Source organism: Aspergillus pseudoviridinutans (assembly GCF_018340605.1).
Source record: "Aspergillus pseudoviridinutans IFM 55266 DNA, scaffold_2, whole genome shotgun sequence".
Classification (NCBI taxonomy): Eukaryota; Fungi; Ascomycota; class Eurotiomycetes; order Eurotiales; family Aspergillaceae; genus Aspergillus; species Aspergillus pseudoviridinutans.
Genome location: NW_025091282.1, coordinates 3,177,251 through 3,194,896, shown reverse-complemented (window position 1 = coordinate 3,194,896; position 17,646 = coordinate 3,177,251). Strand labels below are relative to the sequence as shown.

Genomic DNA, 17,646 nt, shown 5'->3' with positions numbered 1-17,646 from the left:
ACACTCTGTCAGCTGCTCTTCGTGTCATCAATAATTCTTTCGCTTCCCCGACCGTTGTTGGCCCATCCCCATCATCCTTCGATCCTACCCTCACCCACACCACCCTCATCAACTCCTTCGTTATCCAGTCTCTTTCTTTGATTCTGTTCAAAGGAAGAGAATTACCAACGTTCGTTTATCCCGATCTATCGGTGTCGTCTATTGTGTTGTCTCTTTGATCTTACGCCTACTATTTCTTACCCCTCCTTTGTTCATCGGCCGCGTGTATCTCGGCCCCACGGCCACCTTTTCAATCCCCGGTGCTGCTTCGTCCACCCTCTTTTATCATTTTAGTCCTCGAGCTTCCCATTCAAGTTGTCCAACTCAAACGTCGCCGATCTGGCTACCTTGGCTGATCCCAACGAGTTGTTTTTGCCGGGGGAGAGGCAAAACAACCTCGCCATGTCGTCCTCGCCTGTTCCTCTCCTCAGACCACCAGTGCCTGGCAATCGCGGCAACAGCAATGGACCTCGACCTCCAAAACTCACGCTGGGCATCCCGCCGTCACCGAACAGCAGACCGGTCGATGGAAATGGCGTCGTCCCCGCAGTCGCAGCAGCTGCCCCCGAGGCTCCCCAACCTCAGCGACCTTCTACGCGTCCTGCTCCTCCTCAGCTGCGACTTGCGACCCCCATGGGCAGCAGTTCGGATGTCCCCCAGGAAGTACCCCGGCTGGCGAATGGCAGACCAGCCCCTCCGCCTCTGGCGACCACGGGGTTGAACGATTCGAGCGGACATTCGAGATCCAGCAGTTTCACGTATCTGGATGGGAAAGCTAGCGGTCCGGCATCCGCGTCATCGTCGAATTACTCTGCCCTCTCGTTCGCCATGGGTCTCCGACAACCGCACGGCGGCACCCCGGATCCCTCATCTGCGATCAGCTCGGTATACTCCGACCGGGAGGGAGGTGTGCAGATGGAGCGCGATAACAGCGTCAACGGACTTCTTCCCGATTTAGATAAGTTGAGTCTGGAAAAGGGCAGGCCCCTGGACGTTGATGATTTGGATGATGAAGGTTGGCTGGCTGCGAGTGAGCAAAAGAAGATTATTGAGTTGGGTAGTCTGGGTGAGGGGGCTGGTGGTGCCGTTACACGGTGCAAGCTCAAGGACGGCAAGACCGTTTTTGCCCTGAAGGTATTTACCATATTCCTGAAACGTGAGATTTCTTCATGCCAATACAATTACTTTTCCAGATCATCACCACCGACCCAAACCCAGATGTGAAGAAGCAGATTGTTCGAGAACTCAACTTCAACAAGGACTGTGCGTCAGAGCACATCTGCCGGTACTACGGCGCTTTCATGGACAAGTCGACGGGAACAATCTCAATTGCGATGGAGTTTTGTGAAGGAGGAAGTTTGGACAGCATTTACAAGGAGGTCAAGAAATTGGGAGGCCGAACAGGAGAAAAAGTACTCGGCAAAATCGCCGAAGGCGTCTTGAATGGTTTGACATACCTACATAGCAGAAAGATTATCCATCGAGGTAAGCTCGCTTCTTTCAGGGATTTGTGCAATCGGCTGACCGATCAGATATCAAACCCTCAAACATTCTCCTATGTCGAAACGGCCAAGTGAAGCTGTGTGACTTTGGCGTCAGCGGCGAATTCGGGACCAAGGGAGACGCCAACACATTCATCGGCACCTCTTACTACATGGCTCCTGAGCGAATCACCGGCCAATCCTATACCATTACGTCCGACGTTTGGTCCCTTGGTGTGACGCTGCTGGAGGTTGCCCAGCATCGTTTCCCGTTCCCTGCCGATGGCACCGAGATGCAACCACGAGCCGGATTGATAGATCTTCTTACCTACATCGTTCGCCAACCCATTCCCAAGCTGAAGGATGAGCCCGAAAACCGTATTCGCTGGTCCGATAACTTCAAGTACTTTATTGAGTGCTGGTATGTATTCTCTGCGATGAACAAACGGGCCAGAGTTAACTCGTCCTAGTCTCGAAAAAGAACCTCCACGAAGAGCTACACCATGGCGGATGCTGGAACATCCCTGGATGCTAGACATGAAAAATAAAAAGGTCAACATGGCCAACTTCGTCCGGCAGGTCTGGGGCTGGCAAGATTGATTCCCCCAGTCCTGGACTCTCTGCCGATTTCAGCATTCATTAGATCCGTTTCATTCCCTAATCACCACCCATCGACCGCAGCATTGACTTAATCTCATCTACAATAATGCCCTTGCATATATTACGGTCTCTCCTTCAACGCTTAACAAGTGGCTGGGCCTTCTTGATTGACCAGGATGTCAAAAAGCATACGAATCTTGCATTATGACGACATTCATTACCTCTCATTGCAACGTCATTCCTTCGGGTGAACAGCCGGAGTTGAATTATATTCTTCTTGGTTTTCTCTTCTCATTCCTATCTTCCGCAATGTTTCTTCAAATTTTGAGGAGAGAGTTCGAAAGACATCTGCCGGCGGGCAGCAGTGCTGACGCTTTTTCATGGATGCCGAACGGGATAGCTGGGATTCGATCTCTTTGTGAGTTTCAATGTCGGTTCAGCCTGATTCTTCTTGAGCAGCTGCATCTGTGTGTGCTTTTAGTATCTACCTTATGTTCTTGTTACATGCCTGTCTTCCAATGAGAATGTACATTGGCGTCGTCAAGTCAATAGTGAAAAATCTCATTCATCTTCTACCTGATGGGACAGTCACTGTCATATTGGTCAGATCAATAAGCTCAAAGGTACATTCCGTTACCTTATAGCGATGTATCAACAAGGCCTCAGGCAGAACTCAGATGGCCATTGGATGTTGCAATGCAGGAAAATGTAACGCAAGTTTCAGGAATTTCACTGAAAATCCTGGAATATTACCCGGAAACCAGTGACAGATGCGCTCTACCTAGTAATATGGAATAAATGGGACTTGGAGCTGTGCGCTGTGTTTTCCCTGAGTTCAGGGGTTTGACATTGATGCTTCGATTGTGAGGACGGGGACGGGCTTGAGTATGATGTGGCATGCCATTCATTATTTCTCACTGCCAAAGGCAACAATATGTATATGAGTAAGGTATTCTACTACCGTGATAAATGCATAGAGTCAAAAAGGACAAGGGCCAATCTCAAGTCTCAACGCTAACCGGGCCAGACGCGGGACCAACGCCATGTCATCATGGGCAAACATCACAAGCTCAGCCGAGAGCTGTAAGAGAATGCAAAACGAAAGAAGATGGTTTATTTACGATCGGTTTACGGGCTGCGCACCGAGAACCCAGCCGATCCCGCTTGCCAGCCCGCCCGTCACCATGTTACTGACGACGTCCCTCTTGCGGACTCGGCCCTCCTGCGACTGCGGGCTGGATTCCTCGTGTCCTTCGCGCGCTCGCGACGACGGTGTCATTTCGTCTGGTGAGGCGGCTGCCGAGGCAGCGCTGCGTAGGGGGAAAGCGTTCTTCTGCAGGGCGAGGGCGGCGCCCCGGGCGACTTCGAAGAGACCCATGGGTGCGTCTTCGAGCTGGGAACGGTGCCGTTGGGCGCGGACGCGTCGAGCGTGTTGCTGCTTGGTGTCAAAAGCGTCCTGTTCCGTGTCTGTAGGGCCGAAGCCGCCGGGAAGGGTCGAGAGGCTGTCGCCCTTGGCGTCCCATATCTCTTCTTCTGCGCTTTCCTGGGCGCGGAGGACGTTCATCTCCTCGTCGCAGCGACGCCATGCGCCGAGAATCTCTGGGAGTGGATCGGGGTATGGGACGAGAGTAAGCGCCAGGGAGAGGAGCTCCATGCGCTGCGAAAGCTGGGTGATTTGGGCTTGCAGGGACGGCTCAGGGGTGGAAACGGGGGCGCGGTAGCGGCCGGCGTTGTAGACAGCGCGCCAGGAGATGTCGTCTTTGACGTTCGGATTTGTGAGCGGCGAAGCGGTAGGTAAAAGTGAAGGGGGTGTGAGACGAGTGAGGATGTAAGAGTATGCGGTGCCAAAGTCGTTTGAGGAAAGGGCGGATGAAATGGCCAGAGACATGACGCGCCGCTCGGCTGTAACCACCACATCTTCCCGCGATGTAGAAGGAGCGGCCCCGAAATGCGATTCATGGTCTTCAGAAGCACCGGTGGGTAGCCCGGCCTCGACCAGATTCCGGCCAATGGAAAGTAGGTCGTCGAGTTTTGTGTAGCTCTTTAGATTCTGATCGAGAACCTTTTCAATCAAGGAGAGAGGATCGGGGTGGACTCGGATGCTGACCGGCTGAAAGGGGACGCCATGCTGCAGGGTTAGAGAATAGAATGACAGAGCGTGAGTTGCTGCTATCAGCGCCTGGATTTGTTTCAAGGTTACGGAAGTTGGGAAATGAGGTCGGAATGCTTGTAGACTGGTACACGCAACAAAGCCTGTCAGTTGAGTACTGGATAGGAATCGTACGAAACTCACATCTCATAAGCCCTCTTCATTCCCCCTCGCGTCCTATTGCCGTTGCTTGCATTGTCATAGGCCGCAAAGATAGCATCTTGAACCGCTTGTTCGACCTGATTGAGATCCAGAGGAGCCGGGTCAGATCTGGTGTAAATATCCACGGCCAGTTGATATTCTTGAGTCGATCAGCACCTGACAAGCGAAAAGTTCCGTATTTTGAGACTTACCTTTGGCTTCCAACAAGGCTCTCAACACCTCTGTTTCGACAGTATCCCGGGAGACCTTCCAAAACAGTCCGTGACAGGGAGGACGATCCACGTTCTGTTCGGACTGTTTCGCCTGCCAGTCACGAAGCCACAGCAGCTGTTCACGAACCTTCTTCCAATCACGACCAGGAGTGGCCTGCTTGGCAATCGAGCTGACCGTACTGCGAAGCTCTGCAAGTTGCATATCCTCGGTGCTGTGCAGGCACAGGTTTGCAGCTTGTCTGCAGGGTATTGAAACGCCCAATTCATGGAGCACCTGCAAAGAGAGAAGTAGTGCGCTCAAGAACGAGACCGAAGAAGCAGACGGTTGAGTCAACGGGTTTGAACTCAACAACAAGGTGTTTTGTAACAAACTGACTCTTGATGTGGACGGAATCTCACCCGCATCGAACGTCACCGAAGGAAGCGAGGAAGCCTTGGTTACAACAAACAGAGAGTCCTGAAGGTTGAGTAACTGGGCCACCCTTATTACAATCTGCACTGAGCCCTCCAGAGAGGAACTGCTCGTATCAGGGTTTGCGTACACAACGGCAAGGCCCGACTGGCCATAACGAGTCCGCATTTCCGCCAATTCGTCCTGCGTTGGTTGTTGATTCTCCTCTCCGTAGCCTCCAAGGTCCACGTCCTCAGGCCCATCCCAGTGAACAAAGGCGTTGACTGCAGTATCATGATCCACCAAGCTATGCGACAGCAACCATTCATTTACCTGTTGCCATATAGCACCTGTTGTAGTCTTCGGGCTGTGACTGTCCTGAGGGAGGGATATCGCGCTCTGACTTGCGGCCTCATTGAGCCTGCGTCGTTTCGCGCGATTGCTGCCATAGATCCACGCACCCACCAGCCCACGAAGGTTCCTCGCGATGTCCATCTTGTCTTTTCTCGGACTCGTCATAGAGAGCAGAACGTTGACCGCGGTGGCATCGTCAATCGACTCTAATGTATTCAAAGAGAAAGTCTCATCTTGACTCGGGTAGTACTCATAGTTCAGTCGGAGAAGCGGCAGAATGCTAGAAATCAACCATGTGCGCACGGTGGACGAGCGTTGGTAGAATGGGAGAAGAAGGTCGAGGATGAGTGGCTGAAGACCGGTCTCGGAATCTATGCGATGCGACCGATGGATAAGGAACTGAGTCAAGAGGTCGGACGGCTCGCTATCCTCGTCATCAGGGTGTCTCAGCGGCAGTAGACGAAGCTTCCGAACGCGTTTCCTCGCAACAGTCTCGGGAAGGTCTTGGACAGCAGAAACGTCGATGTCACCTTCAGAAGGCTCGATCGAGGAGCCAGACACTAGTTTTTGAAGCACAGATGTATAGACCTGCGGTTCTATGCTCTCTGGAAGAAAGGTCAAGATAACGCGGAAGAGACGCTCCAAGGGTAAATAGCTGGGGAATTGGGTGTGGAGGAGTGGCAGATGAACGACATTGCCAGTGGCACAGAGCTGTGTTGCTAGAAGAATCGCATGAGCACCAGATATCGTTGCGGAAATCGCCATCGCGAGTCAGACTCCATGAAATGTCCGCTCATGTCAGAGTCTAGTCGATACTTCTCAAGCCCTCCCAAACGGAAAACGTAGACGTCAACGGGGACAACAGGCGGGGCGCTCGGACCACCTGGGCGGAAACAGGCGAATCGACGCTTGACTAAGACAAAGTCGCATCCTCACCTCCGCTGCTCCATTCCGCAGTCCTCTGCAGTCCAAATCCTACTCTTACGCCCCCCAGCGACATAATGGCCTCTGGTTTCGGTCTCAATGGCGGTATGTTGTACTTTTTCTGTCACTTTTGAGTTCCAGGTCGCCTCAATCGTTGATTCTGGGCGGTCACCGTCACTCGACTTCATCCATGCGGACTCCCCGGCTAATACTCCCGTGATTGTCCAGGTCCCTCGCGCTGCTACGGTTTTTGGCAGGAGGTTCTAGGATGCTACGTTGTCAATGCTGGAGAGGGTGAAGCCGGCAAGAAGAAGTGCATGCCCGCTCTGGAGGATTACTATGAGTGCCTGCACCACCGGAAAGAGGTACGCCCTTTGCTCTGGCACTTCTCTTGTTCGATTTGCGATGGACGGCTGTTTCTGGGATATTCGAATACTGGCGTGATGGTCTGACTGGTGTATAGGCTCTCCGAACGATGAAGTTGCAGGCCGCGTACCGCAAGGCCGAGGCCGCACACCCCCGTGAGAATGCGCCCAAGGCAGAACAGATTCGCAGTTTGGGCCTGTTAGGGAAGGAAGAAGAAGCGTCTGCGTTGCTGGCCAAATCATAAAGGGGGAATTGTACGCATATCAAAGGGGTGCGGTTACACGTTTGTTGTCTTTATACTACTACCAGTCATGCTGTCGCTTTACTCAATGGAGTTTCCAACTGTACAGGAACAAAGCTGCCAGTTTCCATCTCTACCACTCACGAACTTTGAGCCTAGTGCATTTTCGGTCGATGTCTACGCTTAAGAACTTCACTTGTGTCTGAAGTCGAGCTCAAGTGTCATGGAGGTTCGTCGGGAATAGAAGATCGATGAGGAGGTAAATCCCGGTCTAACCCTCGGTGAAATGGCTGGCTTATATGAATATCTCTGCCACCGTAGAGGTGAAAAATGTCATACAGTCATTGATCCCGATGAATGGTGTCCATCTGCATAGAATACAGAATGCGATCGAATGAGGTCTAAGGAAATCTGATTAGAGATCCTTGAATTGAGAGCCACCTGTCTCAATAAGTGAATGAGAAAGCTAGACTATCCAGTGGTATCCCTGAAGTACTCTGAGTGTATAGTAGGCGACAGACATAAGTAATACCGTATACCTTAGGCATTAAGACTGTCTCTTAAGGCCAAAACATATTGAAACGCTGCATGGTACGAAATAGCTAAGGTAGTATTGTCAAGCATTCTCTAAATGATAGCTGACTTGACAAATTGAGGTATCCTTCAAGTGATCAACGCAAGGTCAGGTATGCACATGAGGCGATCTGGCATTTCTTGGCATGGTGTTGGGAGATTAAACAAGCTATGAGGCGATATATAATTACGGGTACACAAGTCAAGTATATTTTGATGAACCTGTTTTGGCAGAGAACTTTGCTTGAGGGAGAGTCTGTAGATATGAGAGCCAATTTCTCCTTTTCGATCGACGATATAACTTCCAGCTCTTTCCTATACTGTAACTACCAACTGGAACCTCGGTACCCTGACCATGTCACCAGAGGGATCTGGGTGTCCATGATCCAAACAGATCATCATGGCTCTCTGCGGTGTCTCATTTGCAGGAAATTTCGCGGCCGTCGATCCAGGTGAGGGATAGTCACGTGATACTAAGAAAACCTTTACGGGAGTGGAGCCAACTAAGCCTGTCCAGGACTAGCGCGAGTGGTCCAAACATGGGCAGGCGCGCCCAGCCAAAGATGCCCCCAATGATATAAACAGCCTGCGTGACCTCGAGAGGAGAAAAAAGGTCGATGATCCAAGACGGACAGAAACAGAAACAGGACAGGACAGGTTACCTAAGGAGCCACCCGACTATACCTACAGAACAGCCACACTTGCAGGCAAGCAAGCAGTACAACATCACTGTCCTGTAACCCCTGTTTTATTTCTTATTTCTGTTTCTTTTCTCCTATTCGCCTTCTCTCTCATTCATACTTCATATCTGAGTAGTATTATACTCTGTTCCTCAATTTCTCCATTTCACTTCTCCGTCGATGGCTGTGGCGCGGGTGTAACGATCTCGTGTATTTTACCATACCTCCCTTGATCTCCGTTACCTGCCTACTTCCTCACTTTGGCGTCTCGGGAGGTATTCTCTTCGTCATCTTCTTTTCTTCTTGATTGTTTTCTTATGGAAATTCTTTTATACCCTGCACGCATAATCTTTCGCGATTACAGTTCGCTCTTCCTGATTTAATTTCTTATCATATTTGCGCTTACATCCAAGTTGACGACCCGCCATGACTTCCAGGTAAGTGATCCGTGTCCGTCATAATCCGGGCGTTTCCGTATCGTATACAAGTGGACGCTAACCGTTTACGTTTAGACTTGATCGTCTTGTCACGTGAGTTTACTCGCAGTGAGCCTCTTCTTCGCCAACTGACCAATTACCTTTGCAGATTACTAGAGACTGGCAGTACGCCTCTCATCAGGAACACTGCCGCCCAGCAACTGGCAGATGTGCAAAAGCAGCATCCAGACGAATTATTTAATCTACTCGGACGTATTCTACCGTATCTCCGATCCAAATCATGGGACACCAGAACCGCTGCAGCCAAGGCAATCGGTCTCATTGTCGCCAATGCCGACACGTTTGATCCTAACCAGGATGACGGCCAGGAGATCAAGAAGGCCGAGGATGATGATCTCGATGTTGACATCAAGTCAGAAGAGGAGCTGTTGTCCCCGACGGACGACTCGCTGCTCCAACTGGAACGTCTCGATCTCTCCTCTATCCTAAAATATGGAAAGAGACTACTCGGCAGTGCAGGCAAGGAGTATGAGTATTCTCTCGCCGCTATGGATCCCGCTTCCCGACTGCAGCACCAAAAGAAGACCTTGACCTCCCGCTTGGGTCTCGCAGGGGAGTACATCGAAGAGGACCTAATCAATGACAGCGACCTGGTTTCGAAACCGGTTGTGAAGGAAGAGCCATCCTTCGTTGCATCCCGGGAGCACAGCATTCAAGGTACTTCCCAGCCTCTGGCGTCGCCGATCGAGCCCGCCAACGGAGAGGAGTGCGGCTTGAGCAAACGGCAGCTCAATCAGCTAAAGCGAAAGAACAAGCAAAGTGCCAGAATGGGGGCGAATAAAGTGCGTGTGGTTGACCTGTCCTCGCGGAGAGCGTCGGAGAACGTGACAACGCCTTCGATCGCCACACCATCGGTCGCCACACCTTATCCCATCAAAGCAGAAAATGGAGAAGAGCCCAATGGCGATTCCAAGCCAGACTATTTCTCCTTAGACAGACCCGCCGGCGATGATGATTCGAAGATTGTCTCGGAATTCAAAGGAGCTCCGGTTCCGGAGAATCCATTACTCCAGCCAGAGCCCACAGAAGAAGGCCCCAATCCGAACTGGCCTTTCGAGCTCATGTGCGACATCCTCATGGTCGATCTTTTCGATCCCAATTGGGAGATCCGTCATGGTGCTGCGATGGCTTTGCGTGAGGTCATCCGCGTCCAGGGTGCCGGTGCCGGTCGTGTGCAGGGGAAGAGCAGGGCTGAGAATGATATATTAAATCGCAAGTGGTTGGACGACCTTGCGTGCCGTCTCCTGTGTGTGCTCATGCTCGATCGCTTTGGTGACTACATCTCAGATAACGTCGTAGCTCCCATCCGAGAGACCGTTGGTCAGACGCTAGGTGCACTCCTGTCTCAACTCCCGTCACGGTCGGTCATATCTGTCTACAAGTGTCTCTATAGAATCATTATGCAGACTGATCTCGCCCTGGAACGACCCATCTGGGAAGTCTGTCACGGTGGCATGATCGGCCTCAGGTATTTAGTAGCAGTTCGAAAGGATCTGCTCGTCAAGGATTCCAAGCTCATGGATGGTGTGCTCGAGGCTGTCATGAAGGGCTTAGGGGATTACGATGACGACGTCCGTGCCGTGAGCGCGGCAACGCTCGTTCCCATTGCAGAAGAATTTGTCAAAACCCGTCAAAGTACTCTGGGCACCCTGATGACCATCGTTTGGGATTGCCTTTCAAATTTGCAGGATGATCTCAGTGCCAGTACAGGTTCGGTCATGGACCTTTTGGCGAAACTGTGTACATTCCGAGAGGTCCTCGACGCGATGAAGGCCAATGCAGCAGTCAACCCGGAATCGTCCTTTGGTAAACTTGTTCCTCGCCTCTACCCCTTTCTGCGACATACAATCACTAGCGTCCGTTCCGCGGTTCTTCGAGCCCTTATGACGTTCTTGCAACTCGAGGGCGAAGGCACCGACGAGTGGGTTGACGGAAAGACTGTGCGTTTGATCTTCCAGAATCTGCTAGTGGAGCGGAACGAGGGCGTTTTGAAGCAGTCTCTTCAGGTATGGTCAGAGCTGCTAAGATCTCTCGAGACTCGCGGTTCCTTCAAGTCGGAAAACGATCTCCTTAATCACATTAGACCCCTTATCACTCTAAGTATGGGTCCTTTTGGTGTTCCGCGATATCCGATTCCTATGGACGCTTCTTTGTTTATCAAACCGTCCGGTCTGCCTTTTCCGTCAAGCGCTGCGGCTCCTGCCAGGTCATCTCCCTCTAGTAACACGCCTGAAGGAACAAAAGGTCGTCGGCGTAAGTCCGAGAAGAAAGAAGCGCCAGCGCCTTCAGCCCACAATGTCGACGGCCACATGCTCCAAGGCGACATTGACCTTGTGGGTGCGGATACCATTCTGAGATCGAAGATATATGCCGCAAGAGCTCTCGGCCAGCTGCTATTTTTCTGGGACAAGAACCAACTCCCGAGTCTATGGCAATCTATCTTGGAAGGACTCAACCATTCGGCCTCGACGTCCCAACTCTCTTCGGCCATGATAGTGGAGGAGTATGCCAAGCTCTCTGGACCTAGTGGCAGGTATACCTCTGCCTTGTGTGAGCAACTGCGCCCAGTCATCGAAGGCGAGCGTCCTTTGTGGTATAGTGACATTGCTTGCTATCTTCATGTCGCCCGAGCACAGTGCCACTCCCTTTTGAACACATTCCGCGACCACGCACATGTTCCTGGCTCAAGATTGCCCGTCCTCGCCGTCATCGTTCAGGGTGATGCCGAGGCTGGACCCAATGCGTTCTCGCTGTCTGACGCCGAGAAGGTCATTGGCCCAGACTTTGAGCGACTCAAGAAGAGTCTTACTCCGGCTCAGCGCATTACCGCTCTCCAGGTCCTCAACGATACTCGCGCAACGGCTGAGAGCGCCATCAACGAGGCCAGGAATGTCAGAGAGCAAAGGGACTTGCGTGTTCGGGCTGCCGCCGCAGGTGCCCTGGTTGCTTTAAGCGACATTCCGAAGAAGCCAAGCCATATTATCAAGGGAATGATGGATAGCATAAAGAAAGAGGAGAACGCGGAACTGCAGCAGCGCTCTGCCACTGCTATTGCCGCCCTCGTTGAGTACTACACCACTTCCACGAAGCGAGGACCTGTCGACAAAGTTATCGGTAATCTTGTCAAGTACTGCTGCGTGGATACTTCCGAGACCCCCGAGTTTCACCACAATGCGACTCTCGAGAAGTCTATACTGTCGCTCCGTAAAGAAGAGGACCGGCGCGATCATCCAGATGCCGCCAAGTTCGAGCAAGAGGCCAAGGAGGCTCGAATCATGCGTCGTGGCGCCAAAGAAGCTCTCGAGCAGTTGGCTGTCAAGTTTGGTTCCGAGCTCATGGACAAGGTGCCTAACCTCGCTTCTTTGATAGAACGACCAATGAAAGAAGCTCTTGCCGGCGACGAACTTCCGGCGAACATTCGTGATCCCGAAAACGAACTTGGCCAGGAAGTTGTGGATGGATTGTCCACGTTGCGTGCCATCCTTCCCAAATTTCACTCGGGACTTTACTCATGGGTCGTTGATCTCATGCCGCTTGTAGTTAAGGCGCTTCAATGCAAGCTTTCTGTCATTCGATATGCAGCTGCCAAGTGTTTCGCCACTATCTGCAGCGTCATTACCGTCGAAGGCATGACCATGCTGGTTGAGAAGGTCCTGCCTCTGATCAACAATGCTCTGGATGTCAACCACCGTCAAGGCGCCGTCGAGTGCGTCTATCATCTTATTCATGTGATGGAGGACGGCATTCTGCCTTATGTCATCTTTCTCGTCGTTCCTGTCCTCGGTCGGATGAGTGATTCGGACAACGAAGTCAGGCTGTTGGCCACAACGTCTTTCGCAACCTTGGTGAAACTGGTTCCATTGGAAGCTGGAATCCCTGACCCACCTGGTCTGTCAGAAGAACTGCTCAAGGGACGTGACCGGGAGAGGCAGTTCATGGCCCAGATGTTGGATGTACGAAAAGTCGAAGAATTTAAGATTCCCGTGGCCATCAAAGCGGAGCTTCGACCTTATCAGCAGGAAGGTGTTAACTGGCTTGCCTTTCTCAATCGCTACAACCTTCATGGCGTTCTCTGCGACGACATGGGTCTGGGTAAAACTCTGCAGACCATTTGCATTGTCGCCAGTGACCACCACCTGCGGGCGGAAGAGTTCGCTCGGACTCAGAAGCCCGAGGTCCGGAAACTCCCTTCTCTGATCGTTTGTCCGCCGTCTCTCTCCGGACATTGGCAACAAGAGCTGAAGCAATATGCCCCATTTCTCAACTGCGTCGCTTACGTCGGTCCACCTGCAGAGCGGTCAAGGCTGCAAAGCGCTCTTACCAACGCTGACATTGTCGTGACATCCTATGATATCTGCCGCAATGATAACGAGGTTCTCAATCCAATCAATTGGAACTACTGTGTTCTGGATGAGGGTCACCTTATCAAGAACCCCAAGGCCAAGGTCACGATCGCAGTCAAGCGTTTGCTTAGCAACCACCGTCTGATCCTTTCGGGAACTCCTATCCAGAACAATGTGTTGGAGCTGTGGTCTCTCTTTGACTTCCTTATGCCAGGTTTCCTTGGCACGGAGAAAGTCTTTTTGGATAGATTCGCCAAGCCTATCGCGGCCAGCCGCTTCAGCAAGTCGTCTTCCAAGGAACAGGAAGCGGGAGCTTTGGCTATTGAAGCCCTGCACAAGCAGGTTCTTCCCTTCTTGCTACGTCGCCTCAAGGAGGAAGTCTTGAATGACCTTCCGCCGAAGATCATCCAAAACTACTACTGCGACCCCAGTGAGCTCCAGATGAAACTGTTTGAGGATTTCACCAAGAAAGAGCAAAAGGCTCTCCAGGACAAGGTGGGAAGCACCGAAAAGTCCGACAAGGAGCACATCTTCCAAGCCTTGCAGTACATGCGTCGTCTCTGCAACTCCCCCGCGCTTGTCGTTAAGGAAGGTCACAAGCAGTACAACGAGGTTCAGCAATACCTTGCTGCCAAGCATTCGAACATTCGGGACGTTTCCCACGCGCCTAAGCTCAGCGCGTTGCGCGACCTGCTCATCGACTGCGGTATTGGTATTGACCCGCCAAGCGAGGGCGACCTGAGCGGCGCCAGCTATGTCAGTCCCCACCGAGCCCTAATCTTCTGCCAGATGAAGGAGATGCTGGATATCGTGCAAAGCGAAGTGTTCAAGAAGCTGCTCCCATCCGTTCAATTCCTCCGTCTCGACGGCAGCGTGGAAGCCACCAAGCGTCAGGACATTGTCAATCGGTTTAACACGGATCCCAGCTACGATGTGTTGCTTCTGACGACCAGCGTCGGTGGTCTCGGTCTGAACCTGACCGGTGCCGACACGGTCATCTTCGTGGAGCACGACTGGAATCCGCAAAAGGACATACAAGCCATGGACCGCGCCCATCGTATCGGCCAAAAGAAGGTCGTCAACGTCTACCGGTTGATCACTCGCGGCACCCTGGAGGAGAAGATCCTGAAGTAAGTCCAAGTCCGCGCGCGACGGCTACACAGAAGCTCGTAACTAACCAATATTTTCTAGTCTGCAACGATTCAAGATCGACGTCGCCTCCACAGTGGTCAACCAGCAAAATGCCGGCCTCGGCACAATGGACACAGACCAACTCCTTGACCTCTTCAACCTAGGCGAAACGGCCGAGGCGGCTGAGAAGCCCAGCGAGGCGGCGGGCAACGAAGTCGACATGGTCGACATCGACGGCAACGTCAAGGAGAAGGGCAAGAAGGGCTGGCTCGACGACCTCGGCGAACTCTGGGACGACCGCCAGTACCAGGAGGAGTACAATCTCGACTCCTTCCTGGCTACCATGAAGGGCTGATCGGCCCATAATTGCTGTTCAGTTCGTGACCTTGCATTTTTCACTCTTATCTGTCGTCTTTCGGGTTGCGGCCGGTTTGAGCGGGTGTGGGCTTTGGCTTTGGCTTTTTCCACTTTTGTTTCTTTCTACTGGCGTTGGTCTGGCTTGCTTTGGAGGGTCCAGGTACCTTAAGACGAGACGAGACACGAGACATGGAGGATAGACACGACGCATGGGACTTAAGTAACTCTTCTCTTCTTTTTCTTTTCTGTTTGTTTCACTATGATGATTTGTCCCTTTTTCTTTCTTTTATCTAGAGCTTTCTAATTCCCTGTACTCTTACTCAAAACTGTTCTGTACATATACAACATCTTTATGAATTTTACGATCGCATTATGGTTCATCTTTTCCTACTTTGACTGTTGACTCAAATAGAGCAAAGGAGTCAATGGTATCGGTCCGTAGACCTCGAAATCAGGAATTCCATTCTGGTACCCGTACAGACAAAAAAAGGAAGAAGAAACAGTCTGAGCCTGAGCTGGTGGCTATCGCACTTTCAATCAATCAATCAGCCACATCCAGTAAAATCATAGAAAAGAAACAAACAGACACCGTCATACGCCGGTTCATAGTCCCAGTCAAATGCAATCCAAGCGCCTCATATGAAACGAAGAGGGACAAAAAAGCAACCGTTGAAGCAGAAACATAGATACACTAGACAGCAATGCGACTGTACGATCGTGACCACTGTAGAGGTTTCAAAGGGGTAAATGAGCATGGCCATCTATGCAGGATGAGAACGTTCGTTAAAGAGGATACATGCAGTCATCGCTCAACGACGGTGCTTGGGCTGAGCGAGCATGTTCAGGCGACTAATGCTGAGAACCCCTCGGCTCTTCGCTCTGGCGCTGGCGGGTGTACCCGTACGGCTGGAGATCGAGGAAGTGCGCACAGGGGTGTGAGTATGGGCCTTGGTAGGGCTGAGGGCGGCAGGAGCCTTTGCCGGAGACGGAGCGCTGAACTTGAGCCTCTTAGCGCTGCGAGCATCTGAAGTGGAATCTGCAGGAGGCATATTCTCGGTGTCCACTTCGTCCTCAGTCGCCTCGCGGTGTCTCTTCTTGTTACCAATGCCATGGGGCACACCAGCAATGTCAGGTAAGGTGGTAGGCTTCTTATTGCCCATTCCGTGTGGCATACCAGCAACATCGGGAAGACCGGTCGACTGAGCGTTGACATTCGATCGGCGGACATGACGGATGGTCGGAGTGCCATCCTGACCTGATCTGATAGCAGCGGCAGAGGTTTTCTCCGGTGTCAGGACGGGCAAGGTGGGATATACAATGTCCGACGAGGTATTGGAAACAGACACTGTGACCTTACACGGAGAAGGAGAGGGCTGGTCCAGCTCGCTGTCGACTTTGGCGGCGGGAGACTTGGTGGTGGGAGTAAATTCGACCCGCTTCTTGGGTGAAGGCGTCGGAGCGGGCTCTTCGGACACTGAAGGCTCACGAGACTCGCCCAGAAGGAACTTGGACGTGAAGTCCGGAGCGGCCACATGAGTGCCTGCAGCGATCTTTGCAGGGTCGCGGGAGAATAAGGGCTGATGGCGGCGAAGGATGGATTTGAGACCACCCAGTGTGGGCAAGTTGCTCTTGATACGCGGGTTGAAATCGGTCTGGGGCGTGCGTGGGATGCCAGCAGGCTTCGAGACCGGAGAACGTGCCAGCGAAGGGATCATGCTGGTCCGAGGTGGTTTGAGGCTGACGGATGAGGTGCGTGCAGCAAAGGCTCGTGTGGGGGTCATCAAGGAACTGCGAACAGCAGATCTAGGGCGCGGAAGAGTCGACTTGGGGGTCTTGTCTGCCTCAGCGGCCGGACGGCGAGTCGAGACGTCGTCAGTCTTGTCATGCTTGACACGTTTCGCACTTGGCGCGGCTGGGGCAGGAGAAGGCTTCGCGGTCGACTTGGGAGGCGACTGGCGCCTTGACTCAACTTCATCAAAGCCCGCTTTCGAGTTGGTTCGCTTGAGTGTCGTCCCCACTGGCTGGAAGCGGCCTGGCGCAGCACGGAACGCGGAGGGATGGTTGGCGATGGAGTCCATCTTCTTGAACTCCGCCATATGAGCGCTGCTAAAGCGGCCAGCCTTGCCCTTGGGCTGTGCAATGCGACGGTCTCTACCATTTAGCCCTTCAGCGCCACGGTCCGCAGCATCTTTCTTATCTTTTTCGAGAACCATTTGGGCCTTGATCTTGGCGACATCGTCACGCACGCTCTCCATGAGTTTCTTTGCCTCATCGCTGAGCTGAGACTCTTGGCAGGCAAATTTGAACTCGAAACCGGGAGTGCCATACTGGCTCAAAGGGGAGGCCTTGGCTTTGCTGGGAGTATCATGGGCCACGGTTTCCCTCACCACGTTCCCATTGGCATCTTTCTTGACAGGGTTGAAGCCCAGGATCAGACCCGAGTCCGCTTGCTTCGTGGTACTCTGATGAACCTTGCTCGGATGCATCTCGTCATGCGACGGGCGGGTTATGGCGCTGGTAGGGGTTTTTGCACCGATCGATTTCTTCGCACTGGAGGGAACGGGCGTTTTGACGCTGGATGGCTTGGTTGGAGTCTGGATGGATTTGGTGGGCGTTTTAGTGGTGGCATGAGAATCGACATCGCGACCTTCGTCGCGTTCCATCACAGCGGGAAGCTTCTTTCTCTTCTTGCTCCCGTCTTTGTTTGTGGTGTTTTGGCCGTGATTTTCGTTGGTGTTGTCATTGAGTGTCTCAGACTGAGACTGCGGTTCCTACAGTGAGAAGCGAGGGTTGTCAGTACTATTGAAATGTAAGGGCACTCTAGCTTCAGAGACCGCTGGTAGACGTTTTGGACAGCTTCAGGCGCGTCGCAAATGCAATTGTCAAGAGGGGTTCCCACCTCGGATGACGCCTTTTGGCTTCTGAGGCGGGCGGAACGGCGAACCGCCATGATTGTGGATATAAAGAAGGTAGATCCAACAACAGGAATCCGCGATGGACACAATGCTCAAAAGAATGACGGATGGAACCAAAAGGCAAGAAAGGAGGATACGTATCGAGCAAAGGGATGGATAGTTGAGGGCGCAAGGGAGATGAAGCTATTCTGGAAGCGAGGTGTAAACAAAACAACAAAACGCAGGCGGTGA

At 52.4% G+C, this 17,646-nt stretch overlaps 5 protein-coding genes across 5 annotated transcripts; 3 read left to right on the top strand and 2 right to left on the bottom strand.

The window, feature by feature from the left end:
• Positions 1–441: 441 nt before the first annotated feature.
• Asppvi_003176 (protein kinase C signaling pathway involved MAPKK protein) lies at positions 442–2,120 on the top strand (the record flags this gene model as incomplete). The annotated part of the gene is made up of 4 exons (XM_043299148.1): positions 442–1,173; positions 1,233–1,524; positions 1,572–1,941; positions 1,991–2,120. 4 exons carry the CDS (start codon positions 442–444, stop codon positions 2,118–2,120), a joined length of 1,524 nt encoding a protein of 507 aa, XP_043155083.1.
• A 1,117-nt stretch (positions 2,121–3,237) lies between these two features.
• On the bottom strand, positions 3,238–6,153 carry Asppvi_003175 (secretory pathway Sec39 family protein; the record flags this gene model as incomplete). The annotated part of the gene is made up of 3 exons (XM_043299147.1): positions 3,238–4,354; positions 4,414–4,570; positions 4,623–6,153. The coding sequence occupies 3 exons, from the start codon at positions 6,151–6,153 to the stop codon at positions 3,238–3,240; spliced, it is 2,805 nt and encodes a 934-aa protein (XP_043155082.1).
• Positions 6,154–6,389: 236 nt separating this feature from the next.
• Positions 6,390–6,922, top strand: Asppvi_003174 (uncharacterized protein; the record flags this gene model as incomplete). Its single annotated transcript, XM_043299146.1, has 3 exons — positions 6,390–6,417; positions 6,541–6,677; positions 6,776–6,922. 3 exons carry the CDS (start codon positions 6,390–6,392, stop codon positions 6,920–6,922), a joined length of 312 nt encoding a protein of 103 aa, XP_043155081.1.
• A 1,676-nt stretch (positions 6,923–8,598) lies between these two features.
• Positions 8,599–14,498, top strand: Asppvi_003173 (DNA-binding ATPase; the record flags this gene model as incomplete). Its single annotated transcript, XM_043299145.1, has 4 exons — positions 8,599–8,609; positions 8,685–8,702; positions 8,758–14,142; positions 14,204–14,498. The coding sequence occupies 4 exons, from the start codon at positions 8,599–8,601 to the stop codon at positions 14,496–14,498; spliced, it is 5,709 nt and encodes a 1,902-aa protein (XP_043155080.1).
• Positions 14,499–15,309: 811 nt separating this feature from the next.
• Positions 15,310–17,450, bottom strand: Asppvi_003172 (uncharacterized protein; the record flags this gene model as incomplete). Its single annotated transcript, XM_043299144.1, has 2 exons — positions 15,310–17,271; positions 17,400–17,450. 2 exons carry the CDS (start codon positions 17,448–17,450, stop codon positions 15,310–15,312), a joined length of 2,013 nt encoding a protein of 670 aa, XP_043155079.1.
• Positions 17,451–17,646: the final 196 nt, after the last annotated feature.